We start from the raw sequence: 13266 nt of genomic DNA, 5'->3' as shown, positions 1-13266 counted from the left end.
TATCTCAATTGTTTATGAACTTTTGTTAGATGCGCCGTAGAATGCACCCAGGTGTACAAAAACTTAGAAGAAATTCAGCAGCTAGAAGTTCTATATGGAAGATCTATCGCCCTTATTCTGAATAAAACAAACTAGAACAAACGTATCCCCAGCAAGCCGTTCTAGTTATATTCTTCGACCAATTCTTCTGTCAAATTTAAAACTGGATTTTGCATGATGTATTCTGGTCGAGTTCGAGTTTTCTATAGAAAAGCATCGTTCGATCGAATTACAGAATGCAAATTTTACTTTTGATCGATGTACAGAATGGGACTGATGGCTGATGATTTTGTGTAAAACACTATTTTGCGCAACTGAGTAGCCACAAGTAAGCGTGTAAACAAATGTGACAGCTGTCCCAATCGAAGAGAAAAAAGTTATTTATTTTCTTTGTGGGGTCCAGACGGCTAAGACCGCTCAGTTTCAAGTTCGTCAATATATTTACTAACTTTAATTGAAATAACATTACTAACTGTTTACCAATCGAAATTATGGAAAATGCGTTTGCTCCCATAAGTGAAGCTTGTATAAAAGCTTTAAGTGATAAGACCTACGAGAAGCGTAAGATTGCAGCATTGGAAATAGAAAAGTATGAATTTGTAGTATAAATACGTGTTTTCTATATCTATCGTCTACAATTACAGAATGGTAGCCGATTTCAATGCGAAGAAAAATGTTGTGCAAATTCGACGGATCATCGATGTTCTGAGCAAAGATTTCGTTACTTCGAACGATTCTAATAAGAAGAAGGTTTGAATATAATAACTAAATTTTTGCAAGAATTGAATGTATTACTTCTAGGGTGGATTGATTGCACTAGCGGCTACTAGCATTGCACTGGGTAAAGACACGGAAAAATTTTTAGACGAGATTGTTAACCCGATTTTGAACTGCCTAATGGACACCGACACGCGAGTTCGCTATTTTGCCAGCGAATCTCTTTATAATGTGGTTAAGGTCTCTAGAGGGTCCATTATACCTCAGTTCCCAAGTCTATTCACTTCTTTGAGTCGTTTGGTAACCGATCCGGATCAGACTGTCAAAAATGGGAGTGAGCTACTGGATCGGCTACTTAAGGATATTGTTATCGAATCGTCCAGTACGTTCGATCTGGACGCGTTTATTCCTTTGATAAGGGAACGTATTCTGGCCAAGAACTCGTTCGCGAGGCAGTTTATTATTTCGTGGATCTCAGTGTTGGATGCCGTACCGGAAATCAATATGGTAGTCTATTTACCGGAGATTCTGCTAGGATTGTTCCAGATGCTAGAAGACAACATGCCGGAGATTCAACGAATGTGTGAAACGCTATTGCAGCAGTTTCTTAAAACGATAAAATCCAATCCGACAGCGGCAAACATCCCGGAAATGATGAATGTATTGATTGTACAAGCTCAAACCAGCAACACTTTGGTTCAGTTTACGGCCATCTGTTGGATAAATGAGTTTGTCCAATTGGCAGGAAGCGATATTATTGGATTTGCATCGGGAATTTTCACGGCTATTCTACCGTGTTTAGCTTTCGAGAACGAGTCAAAAAAGCACATCAAGGATTGTGCCACCGCAGTGAATATCCACTTGTTGGAGTTGGTGTCTGCCAAGGACGATAAGCGAAAGAATCTGGATAAAATGGATCTCGACTCAGTGATGGAAGTTCTCCGGCAGTACCTCATCCACAGTTCGGTACCAACCAAGATCGCTGTATTGAAATGGATTCATCATTTATTCACGGAAGTTCACGATGAAATGTCCAGTCATGCAAAAAATTTGTTTCCGGTGTTACTCAGGGACTGTTTATCGGACAGCTCTGATGAGGTAGTGCTACAAGCGATTGTAGTACTTGCTGAAATAGTGAATTCTGCTACGGCTAAGGGCAGTGACTTCGACCAGTTGCAGTATAAGCATTTTCTCGTGGAATTACTGACTCAGTTTAGTGAAAATAAAATTTTTCTCGAGAACCGAGGAACGCTGATTATACGGCAGCTTTGTCGATTGTTGAATGCAGAGTTTACTTATCGAACGTTTGCCGAAATACTGCTAGAGGAAAATATCAATCTGCGGTTTGCTTCTACCATGGTTCGCACGTTGAACATGATTTTACTTACGACATCCGATTTATTCGATCTGCGAAACTCCCTGAGAGATATTAAAACGGACAAATCAGCTTCCCTGTTCGAGTGTCTCTATCGCTGCTGGTCACATTGTGCGGTATCAACCCTGTCTCTATGTCTTTTGGCTCAGTGCTATCAACACGTTTCTGAGATTGTGATTCTGTTGTAAGTTGAAATCGTTGTTCATTTACTGTGAGGAAGGATCGATAAATTTTGTGCTTTTCAGTGCCGACATGGAGATTACCGTCGATTTTATGGTAGAGATAGACAAGCTAGTTCAACTGATTGAATCTCCTATCTTCGCTTGTTTGTGATATCAATGTAATACAGCAGTTTTCTTCATAATTGAATGTCCATTTTTTTTAGCACTCCGGCTGGCACTGGTTTCTCATGCGAATGATAATGTCGATGCACAGCACTTGTCTCGTGCACTTTATGGAATCCTGATGCTACTTCCCCAAACAGAAGCATTCAATTTGCTCCGAAATCGGCTGCAGTGCGTACCCAATTATTGGGGACAACCAGCACAGATGTATTAGAGCTAAAAGAGGTTTCATTTCGATGGGTCTAATATTTTTTTCTTTTCGCAGCAAATGTAAATCGACGAATGAGGCTCAAAGTATGGTTAATTTTGATAAACTGTTTACACATTTTAAGAAGATTCAGGACTTGCATCACCGGCAAAGGTTAGAACAGAGGAAGAAAAATCAGTTTTAGGCAGAGATTTTCTTTCATCTAATACTAGGTAGCCTATGAGAAAGAAATATAATGCAGCATTCCAGCTTGTTACAGATACGTTTAACTGTATTTATTACGCTTCGAACCGAAAACTTTGCTTACATTATTAGATGGGATAGTTGAGAAGCACATCCTGCCGTGCTAATTCGAGTAACATGGGATCATCGAAGAACTTGTTGATCGATACATCCTCGGAAAGACCCTTTCGGCGACGTGTTTTAATCATAAATTCTCGAGCCAAATGCGTCGCCGGTTGTGGTTCTAGTGGGCGGATTATAATGCTCTTGTCCAACGGATCACCAGGAACAATTTGCCAGTGATGAAACACAGAGAGACAGAAAGCCTGTCCTTGAGTGTGAGTGCGCAAATCGGTTTCGAAGCCGAATGAATCGATGGCTGGAATAAACGCTTTGATGGTGTAAAGTGGAGAACCAGGAACGGGAGCATCTTGCGTTACATGACCTCGTCGTCTGGCTAGAACGGTATAAACCGATGACACGCAATCGGCCGGGGCTTGTACTTCTACGAATAGATACGGTTCCATCAGGCGTGGTGTTGCCATCAAGAAAGCAGAATAGGCAACTCGGCGAGCAGTTGGAATAATCTGTCCTCCTCCTCGATGCAACGGTTCCTGGGCTATGACGGCATCCAGAATTTTGAACTTGACATTTCTAATTGGTTCTTCACACAAAGGACCTTCACGCGTTCCCCACTGAAAACCTTGTACAATAGAATCCTTAACAGCTCCTAGCAGAGCCTTGTCCACTTCAAACGGCAATGTATCATCGACCAAGATATTGGGACCAGTATTATCAGGACCAAATGCCCAAATCGAGCGAGCCGCTAGCAAATCCCAGTCGTAGTTAATTTGAAAGAATTCACCAAGTTTCTTTTTGTTCCAACCGATGCATACCGTTTCATTCTCAATGTCTTCAGCCAAACCTTTTTCCAACGGTTCAGCAATCATTGTAATTTTGTTTTTCTTATTTGGAGTTTCGGCGAAACATTTCAACGAACTTGTTTCGACCACACTTTCGCAAAAAGCCACCACTGGATCGGCCACTTTAATATCAATCTCCGAATACATTTTGCGCAAATCGTGCATAACGCAGTCCAAGTATAGCTCACCTGTACCAAGAATTACATGCTCTCCCGATTCTTCCACTCGTGTCGAAAGCAGAGGATAAGATTTGTTTGCTTTCCGCAAACCGTCCAACATTTTCGGTAGCTCTGACGGATTTACGGGTTCAACTGCAATCTTTATAATACTCTGAGTGTTGAATTTCAACGGACGGAAAATGAAAACATCCTCATTCATTTGTACGTCCGTGATGGTAGATGTCTTCACGATACACTGATCGATGCCTTCAATAAGTACCCAATTTCCGGCCGGAACTCTATTCAGTTCCACCTTGTACCGTGCTTCGTAAATCCACAGACGTCCAACTTGTAGCGTACGTGAGTCTTCCTCATCAACGAGTGAATAGTTTTCCCCCAAAACTCGTACTTCCTGACCAGCATGCAAAGTTCCGCTCATTATTCTGGCCAGCACTTGAAAGAAGGTACAATCCTCTGTTGGGTACATCTTAGAGCTGTGCACCATCAGTTGGGCATTTTGATCACAGTTCAACATATCCTGATAGATACCGCTTTCTTTTACACCCGTGTAGATGTGATCGATTTTGGTTTGGGCATTGTCAAGTGGCGACTGAATATGCTCCACGCACATATCGACAAATCCACTGAAATCCCCGATGAATCGACTGCAGATTAGCCGCAGCAAAGGACGAATATTGCATTTCATTTCTTCCTTGGTGACACGAATATTCAACTCAGACAGCGTATCAACCAGAGTGGTGTCGACATCACCAACGACCTGAGCAAAAAGTTTATACAACGGTTCCAAAATAAACTCAACAAAACTTCGGTGTGCCGAGCTGTGTGGCGGTTTCTTTGTAAATTTGCGACTGAAAATAAACAAAGCATCATAATTATTATCATCCCAACCTGTGCGGGACTGAAAATGAAAATGCTTACGATTTATTGTGAAAGTACATGTCGCCCCACAGTCGTCGAGAGAAGTCACTTGGATTTACACCGTCGTAGGTATCCGCGTAGAGTTGTGCGAATGATTTCAGTGTAAAGCAAAATCCATACAGTGAACTAGCAAAGCACACATTGCCAAGGATAGGTGAAACTTGTTTTATGGTTGAATCACCGTACAAAGTAAGCAATCCGTTGATTTCCTCTACAATGTGTTTCAATTTAAAGTAGGCATCCTGAGGGGGAAGTTTTAATTCGAGCATTAAGCGATCGATTTTGTTTATGCACACTGTAATGGCTTGTTTTTCTTGGATTGCGTGTTTCAGTAAGCGCTCTGTATTTAATGATACACCTTCGGCAGCATCCACGAACAAAATGATCCCATCGGACAAACGCATTGCGGCCGTTACTTCGTCCGAGAAATTCACATGACCAGGTGTGTCGAAAACATTGATCAGAAAACTTTTACTTTTGACATCTGGTAATACAAGAGTTATCGGGGTAGCCTTGATACTAACCCCACGTTCTTGTTCAGTAAAAAGAGTATCGGTATAACGTAAATTACGTTCGTCCATGTCCTGAAACTGCGGATGTGTCTGTCGTACTAAACAATCAACGAAAGTTGTCTTCCCGTGGTGCAAGTGTCCGATCAAGGCAACGTTTCGTATCAAGGTGGGAGTATCCATAAGGTCAGCTAAGAATTCCATGTTGTATGTGGTTTCCGGTAACTCTTGTTCCTTAATTTGAAATTTCATTTTTTTAACAGGTTCAATCAATGGCTTATCTAACGGCTGTGCATCCTCTTCCTGCACGATGGTTTCAACCTCTTCTCCATATACTTCCAGTGCCGATGGATAGTAGCGCTTGTCTTCGTGTAGTACCACAGCTCTGGATGTGACTGGATCCTCACTTTGCTCGACTTCCTCTTCCATACTATCCTCCAGATCTAAATCATCCTGTTGATCAGGTTGACCATATAAGCTCTGGTCGTCATCTTCGTCGCTCTCCAAATCGGGACCGATGTAGTTGCCGAATTCATCGTATAAATCCGAATCCATGATAATCTACAATATAAAAAAAATTGTGTTTACAAACGTTTGGGCTCGGTATACCGACTAATTATTATTCATCTATCGAATATTTATGCGATTTACCGTTATCGTTCGATCGAATCTGACGAGAAGGTCCCGCAGTATTTATATAAATGTTGATGAGTAACTTTTGAGAATCCTTTTTCAATGAATCTATTGAGAATTATCAAAACCACACTCCGCACTTTAAAAAGAAAGCCGCTTTTAGAAAATCGATTCTAGTAATGTCTGATTGGCGATCGATTAATCGATTAATCAGATAACCCAACTGATATTTAATCGATTAGTTTGAAGCTTATTGCACGATTAAATGAAAAAACTCCTAAATAAGTATCGCACAAAACTGAAAAAACTCAAAGACTTAAGATTTAAAATTATTTTTATCTGTCAAATTTACTAAAACTACAAGTTACACTGCTTTTTCTCTATTTTCGCTTTCCATGAGTAAAGGACACACATTTTGATCAGTCGAACGATTTCCGTACGATTTCGTACACATTCAGGAAATCAACAGTTTTTAATAAATCCACCGGAATACACAAATTAAACATTGCGAACGATAGCGGTTATTGATTCCCTTCTACAGGACCAGGGTACAAGAAGATAGATATACAAGAAAAAATCTTCAGTTTGACAAAAAATATGCGATACTGAGGCGTTACAATCCGTTACAATATTGAAGCTGCTGAGCTCAGTTTCTAAGCCAATATTTGGCCCCATATTTTGTTCATGTTTTATCCAACTATTTTCAGGGTGTAATGGGCTCGTCTTAGTTTTGTTGTTTTGAACAACAGGGTTTTTTCGGTGTGTAACGCATAAACGAAATACCTATTTTGTGCATTACAGCGCTAAGAACGTATACAAAAATTACTACCAACGTTGTGAATGAAATCTATTTTAAATATATAAATATATGATTTTTGCTATCTTGTAGTCCTTCTCGTTGTATTCATATTTGAACTTATAAATCGTTTCATTTTTATTATCATTGTGCTTCGTCGTCGTTGTTTTTTTGTCTCGTTTGTTCCGCTTTATTTGATTGTGTGACAGAATTTATTTGTTGTGAATAAGTCATACTTTTGTTTAGATGCACCGTTAAAGCAAAGCAGTGAAAGTTACAAAGTTTACACAATTAATCTACAAATACGAACGATCATCGATATTAGTTCAATTTATCTATGATCGTAGTTGGGTAATGTAATGCCTACCTTTACAGTTTAAATGAGCCGTATTCGTTTGATTTCTTATAAATCAGAGCAATTTTTCCCCCCGATTAAACCAGAGCATTTTGTTTTCCCGCGGATAATGTTTGTACGCGTTTAATAAATAAAATTTTATCTGCTTCTTTCATTTCCTAGGAGGTTTTCAACAACTCAAGCCTATGTATTGATAATTAGGAATATTTTTAAACATTGCTTAACATAACATAACACATTTTTTTCTTTGACCGGACTGATGGAGCACCGAATCATTGGATACTAAAAACATTTTAATACCACAACTTGATAGTTATGTGAATAATTGGATTGTCTCGCGACAAACGATTAAAGTTGTCAAATAATTTCAAAATTCTAACAAAAATTTGGTTTTTAAAAATTTGAAAACGAATATAAATCGAATTAAAAGTACTACCGAAGATTACCTTGCAAAGTTACTCTTTGTTTACTTTCGCTTTCGTTTATTGCAGCATATTCCCGTAAATTCCAATAAATTCTACGGTACAGATAGAAAGTTGACGGTTTCAGTCATTATTTTTTGCAAAGTATTAGAGAGAGGGATTGCCGATAGGACCGTAATAATCAAAAGAGAAAGCAAACAGAGAGAAACTGTCATTGCACTTAGGACTTTTTCTAGTGTTTGTCTTCAAATATAAAATCGATCCGGTTAGAGTGCCTATAACCAAAGACATCATATTAACAAGATATCCAGCTCTCACATTTCTCGAACAAATCATTGGCAACATCCTTTTTTGCGAGCATGTCGCCCTCAGGTGAGTCCGCATCGAATCTCATACATAGAAGTAGGGGAGAGAAATGTCAAATTCGTGCGCGCCAAAATAGCAGGGCTGCACACCCATACACTTGACATGATATATCGAATGTGATGCCGTGCGATGGCGTTGCTGAACTGAAGATTGATGTCGCTCCAAGCTGACAGGGTCTGCTATAACCAAAGTGACGACTTCTCACCCGTAATGTTGGCAACAATTCAAAACATTCAATCCGAAATATTGGCAGTGTCGTTAGCATTACATTGTAATTGACAGGTCGTTTGCTCGTTTGGAACTGGAAGCTGTCTTTCCAAACGAACAGCTGTCGTCACTCTGGTCATAGGCACTCTTAATCCGGTAATTCTCGAAGGAGAAAGTAAACAAAGAGAAACTGTTATTTGCAGTTAGGCCCTTTTATCGAGTGACAATAGAATTTTGTCGGAGTCGTTCTGACACTTGTCGAAAACCGAATCATAGAAAGAAGACGAAACTTCCGTAATCAAAACAAAGTCGTCACCGCGTTTTCACAAGAATTTTGGCAAAATTTTATTTTCATTTAAGATTTTTCTATAATTTGAACCATTGAAGAATGTTGAATTACTGCTAAAATTCTGAACGAACTGGAGTGATAGTTTTTGCTACAGTTTCTATTATAACAAAATTGTCCGTTTGCTATTACGAACGGAATGAGTGAATCAAGTCCAAGGCAAATTGCAAATTTTGTGCCAGCTGGGTACGAAAGCGTAAGTGTATGGTTTCACTTGCGAACGTCAACATCACCATCAAAACGATTTACTGTTGCAGGAAGATACGGATGACGAGTTTCTGATGGTACCGCATGACTCATGTGTATCGTTCGACTCTGGCAGTTCTACATCCGCTGACAAATGTTTCGAAGATGAACGGATAAAAATTATTCCACATATCGGGGTGCGTGCTGGACTCGGAGAACGTGACTTCGATATTGAGCTGGACGAGAACATTGCCATCTGGTTCGAAGGGTTCCGCGAGAGTTTCAAAACATTCAAGAAAGGTCCGCTGATAACGCAACGATTGCAAATGTTCTATTTGAGCACCCAGAATCCATTCCAGTGGGCGCTGAAACTGTTTGCCAATTGTTCGGATAATAATGCACCGAAGAGTAATTCTCTTGCTTACACTGGTTAGATCGATTGCTGTTGACACTGTACTATGTTGAAATTGTATTATGTTTCACTGTTTTGCAGTCATGGAAGAGTTGGCCACCTTTAAGAAAACGTACGGTGTGGGAACGGATGGGCTGGTAGACGATAACCTACGGATGGTGGCATTTAATTTTATCGCCAAACAAGGCCACTGTCTGCTGTTCCGTATGATAGCGGAAACATTCGAACTGTTGGCCTGTCGTGAGATGTTCGTTCCGAAGATACGGGAAATGATCAATCGAAAGCAGTACAAAGAAGCTGGCCAGATTGCGATTGATCTGGAACTATTCGACGATTTTGACGAGCACGACTTTGTGATGCCACTTTTTCTGCAGGATAAAATATCAATCGCTGAGGAATACCTAAACAAAGCCGTACACTTGCAAAGGCCTGTCGTAAAACTGCTCGATTCATTCTTTGACAAAAAGCAATCGGTTGAAAATAATTGTTCTTTGTATATTAGGTAATTTGAATTATTGTTTCAGTAGTTTTGTTTTTGCTTATTTGGTTCATCTTTACGTAAGCGAACACAACGTTACCGATGTATACTATAGTAAATTGCACCAGAAACCATTGAGTAAATTGGTTCAGCGGCTATCTAAGACCTACAATGTTCCCAAGGAGTTTGCGCCCAATGTCAGTAAAATGAAAAATTTTGGTGCTTTGCAGTTTTTGCTTCACAAGCGCTACTATGAGAAAAGTTTAAGTAAGTCTCGTTTTTACAGCAAGGCATTCAGTTTGAACTTATATTTTGATTTATTTGTTTTTAGATAAAGATTCGTGGGATGAAATGGTGCGGGACACTGTTTCAATGAGCGACAAGGATCTTCAGATGGAACTGGTATATCTCTGTTCGAATTTCAACGATCAGGCTGAAGCTGCCAGATGGGCTAAATTCTACAAGCTGAAATTGAAAGATCTTCCTTTGCTGGTACAGGATTACCTAACCGAAAAGTAAGTCACGTGGCACCAATCGATTGAGCTCGTTTGTTTTTGACCCGATAAATTCCAGTGCTGGTAAGAATGTGACACCCGTTGAAAATGCAACCGATGTGGAATTATGGGATTCGAGGAATAGTGAAGCAACGCATACGTTGAACTTGGAAGATGATCACGTACATCTTGTGGATTCACGTGAAAAATTTTATGCGATGATTTCGGATCTCAGACAGCAGTCAATCGTCGCATTCGATTCCGAATGGAAACCAACATTCGGAGGTTCCAACGAAGTTTCGTTAATTCAGTTAGCTACGTGGGACGATGTTTACTTGATTGACGTCATGATGAGCCGATTGGATGGTTCCGACTGGACGGCGTTGGCCAAACATGTGTTCAACAGGGATGATATTCTAAAACTGGCATTTGCTCCTTCCACTGATATTTCTATGTTCCAAAAAGCACTACCAGCGTTCAATGTCGTGTATAGTTCGCAAAACAGTTCGGGAATACTGGATTTGCAGGATCTATGGAGATATGTCGGAACCATCAAGAATTTCTGTTTTCCTTTCGAAGGTTAGTGTTTTTTTTTTATGCAACTGTCTGCAGATTTCTGATTTTTTTTCTCGTGGTTCTTGTAGAGGAAGTTGTAAATCTAAATTTAGCTAACCTGGCTAAGCTGTGTGTAGGGAGAAAATTGGACAAATCGAATCAATTTTCCAATTGGGCTCAGCGGCCTTTACGTAAAGAACAGCTGCAATATGCTGCATTGGATGCGTACTGTTTGCTTGAAATCTTTGATGCGATTCGAAAACAACTAGAGAAGCTGAAACTTGATCCAAGTGATATAATCAATAATTTGTTCTACGAAAACAAATCCGGCGAAGGAGGAGCAGGAAAGAAACGATCAACTAAATCAAAAGGAAGTAGAAGATCAAGGCGTAATGGCACCGATGAGCAGTACAATCAACGAATAACTCACGATGCAGGAAGCAGCTTTGCCCATGAAAGTGGTACACATAGTCATCCGAATCGAAATAGAGATCAGCAACAACCACCTGGTCCGAACGCTAGATCTGTGTTGTAAGTGACCAAGCAATCGAAGAATACGCGTACAAAATATGAATTACCTGAACTGTAATAATATAACGTGAACTCATAAACTGTTGCCATCTCATTCCAGGGAGTATTTCTCATTCCATACATCAAATCAATCCTCTGACTCAATAAGAAAAATTGATTAATAGAAAAAAAACGATAATTTATCTTGAATTTCCAGCGTTTCCGAGGTGCGTTTTGTTTGCGACAAAATGCTGGAAGGTCTGGCCAAGATGCTGCGACGATTCGGAATCGATACGGTATCGATTAAGAGTCCCGAGAACCATGACCGTTGCGTATTTTTGGCACTCCAGGAGAAACGATTTGTGCTAACCCGAGGATCTAACTATTACAAGGTATGTAGAAACATATGAAGTATATTAAATCAATGACGAATACAAATCGATTTCGTTTAGTTCACAGAATATCTCCCATCAGGTCACTGCTACAAAATTGGCAACGATCGTGTCGAAGACCAGCTGTTGGAGGTGCTTCGATACTACCGAATTGTAATTCGACAGGAAAATATTTTCAGTCGCTGTCAGTTGTGCAATTGTGGCCGATTTCTATCGGCCCGCCCCGCTGACATTTATTTTCTGATGCATGGGACTGAAATGCCACAATCGTTCAGGATCGACAATCGAAAAGAACCGCTGGAAAAGGAAATGCAAAGGATTAAGCTGGATCGAAGCTGGATACTGGATACGCTTTCGGCGAACGGGCGTTTGAGTGGGCTGACCGAAAGCGGCGCTAGAATCGACACCAGTTATGTCGGAGACATTGTGCTTGCCAACGTTGATGTCTTTTTCATCTGTGATGGATGCGGTCGGTGTTACTGGGACGGATCGCATCTGGATAATATTCTTGGTGGAAAATTGGTTGATTTACTTTCGCTTAGGTACGATTAAAATATATTGAAATAAAGTTTCTATGTGTGTATTTTTTTGTAGAATGGTGAGATTATTTACCTGTGGCAACGGCGCCTGAAATCATTAAAAATCATTATCAATCAACTTATCTAATTTAAAATGTATTATTATTTAGTGTTTTAATCACCCGTAGAAAGATTCGACGATGTCATTGTAAGAGCTTTGATCCTAAATGACGGTTCGGATAGTAAATAGTAAACGACCGTTACCTTTACTTTCTGACATATCCGAGACTCGGATGATTTGCATTGATGAGCTGCCTAAGTTCGAGTCCGCTGGTAGAAGATAAAAGTTTAGCTGCGTGACTCTTGTCACGGCTCACTTTTCCGCACTTTATCTTCACATCCTTGCTCTTCCTTGACCACTATGGTGCTATAATTTTCATATTATTTCTCCTCTTACAATTTCTAGTTATTTTGATATCGTTGAAAAACCGAAAAATTTAAATGAAAGATCTTTCGTTCTCATACGGTACTTTTGTATTTTGTCGGTATCGTACTTCGAGTTCCGAAAATACAGGGAAATGAGAGTTTAAAATTTCCAGTCGTTAAGAACGAGAAAAATTTTTAACTTAATTGTGCTCAAAACTTATCCCACAACAATTTCGTTAGCTGGCCATACGAGTCGACTTTGGCGAAATACTCAAATTTTCACCGCACTAACACGATACAACGTGTTCACTCGTTGAGGGTTTCACCGGAAGTCCGACACTCTTATTTAACAGTCTGGATAAATGTTTCACTTGTGATTGCGAGACAAAAATACTCGAACCATACTAGCTTTTGAAAACAGAAATTAATAATGCCATTAAGGGTCAATTTACATTCTTAAAAAAACGGCCATTGCTGCAAAACGCAAAAGCAATCGTTGAGCGGAAATTCCAAAGAAATATTAGTTGTTTTTTTTATTGCTCGAAGATTCATCGAGTATCTGCCGAAGTACACTGCCGAAGCGGCACTAGTGCATGGGTCGGAAAAATTACGATGCTGGGTTTCTGGGATTGTCATAGTATACTTTTGGAGGATTACCTCAATACAAGTGAAAGGGCCTTACATGAAGTACATGAGCATCGCTGCTACGGTTGAAATCAACGGATTAGGGCTCCAG

At 39.9% G+C, this 13266-nt stretch overlaps 3 protein-coding genes across 6 annotated transcripts; 2 read left to right on the top strand and 1 right to left on the bottom strand.

Annotated features, from left to right (window-relative positions):
• The first annotated feature begins 386 nt into the window (after positions 1–386).
• LOC131426677 (protein VAC14 homolog) lies at positions 387–2945 on the top strand. Of its 4 annotated transcripts, none has more exons than XM_058589567.1 (6): positions 390–628; positions 684–789; positions 841–2315; positions 2377–2456; positions 2517–2682; positions 2741–2945. In XM_058589567.1, exons 1-6 carry the CDS (start codon positions 531–533, stop codon positions 2865–2867), a joined length of 2052 nt encoding a protein of 683 aa, XP_058445550.1. In that variant the 5' UTR covers positions 390–530; the 3' UTR covers positions 2868–2945. The 4 variants fall into 4 exon arrangements, with proteins under 4 accessions (XP_058445552.1, XP_058445550.1, XP_058445551.1 ...); XM_058589568.1 differs by having other exon boundaries at positions 412–600; XM_058589570.1 differs by having other exon boundaries at positions 602–628; positions 860–2315.
• Positions 2914–6231, bottom strand: LOC131426676 (116 kDa U5 small nuclear ribonucleoprotein component). The gene is made up of 3 exons (XM_058589566.1): positions 6086–6231; positions 4926–5995; positions 2914–4855 (listed from the first exon to the last, which is right to left on the bottom strand). Exons 2-3 carry the CDS (start codon positions 5987–5989, stop codon positions 2995–2997), a joined length of 2925 nt encoding a protein of 974 aa, XP_058445549.1. The 5' UTR covers positions 5990–5995; positions 6086–6231; the 3' UTR covers positions 2914–2994.
• A 2254-nt stretch (positions 6232–8485) lies between these two features.
• On the top strand, positions 8486–12243 carry LOC131426675 (exonuclease mut-7 homolog). Its single transcript, XM_058589565.1, has 9 exons — positions 8486–8755; positions 8817–9174; positions 9239–9659; positions 9721–9902; positions 9967–10150; positions 10209–10708; positions 10774–11215; positions 11412–11586; positions 11647–12243. Exons 1-9 carry the CDS (start codon positions 8699–8701, stop codon positions 12136–12138), a joined length of 2811 nt encoding a protein of 936 aa, XP_058445548.1. The 5' UTR covers positions 8486–8698; the 3' UTR covers positions 12139–12243.
• Positions 12244–13266: the final 1023 nt, after the last annotated feature.

Source organism: Malaya genurostris, chromosome 1 (genome assembly GCF_030247185.1).
Source record: "Malaya genurostris strain Urasoe2022 chromosome 1, Malgen_1.1, whole genome shotgun sequence".
In the NCBI taxonomy this organism is placed as follows: domain Eukaryota; kingdom Metazoa; phylum Arthropoda; class Insecta; order Diptera; family Culicidae; genus Malaya; species Malaya genurostris.
This window is presented reverse-complemented; position numbering and strand designations above follow the sequence as displayed.

Excerpts from the sequence above, each read along its gene's own strand:
- LOC131426675 (XM_058589565.1), top strand. The coding sequence starts at position 8,699 with ATGAGTGAATCAAGTCCAAGGCAAATTGCAAATTTTGTGCCAGCTGGG. Across the intron at positions 9,660-9,720 it reads AATTGTTCTTTGTATATTAG|CGAACACAACGTTACCGATG; the intron begins GTAATTTGAATT and ends TCTTTACGTAAG. Across the intron at positions 11,587-11,646 it reads GAGGATCTAACTATTACAAG|TTCACAGAATATCTCCCATC; the intron begins GTATGTAGAAAC and ends GATTTCGTTTAG.
- LOC131426676 (XM_058589566.1), bottom strand. The coding sequence starts at position 5,989 with ATGGATTCGGATTTATACGATGAATTCGGCAACTACATCGGTCCCGAT. Across the intron at positions 4,856-4,925 it reads ATGTACTTTCACAATAAATC|TCGCAAATTTACAAAGAAAC; the intron begins GTAAGCATTTTC and ends GTTTATTTTCAG.
- LOC131426677 (XM_058589567.1), top strand. The coding sequence starts at position 531 with ATGGAAAATGCGTTTGCTCCCATAAGTGAAGCTTGTATAAAAGCTTTA. Across the intron at positions 629-683 it reads GCAGCATTGGAAATAGAAAA|AATGGTAGCCGATTTCAATG; the intron begins GTATGAATTTGT and ends CTACAATTACAG. Across the intron at positions 2,316-2,376 it reads TCTGAGATTGTGATTCTGTT|TGCCGACATGGAGATTACCG; the intron begins GTAAGTTGAAAT and ends TGTGCTTTTCAG.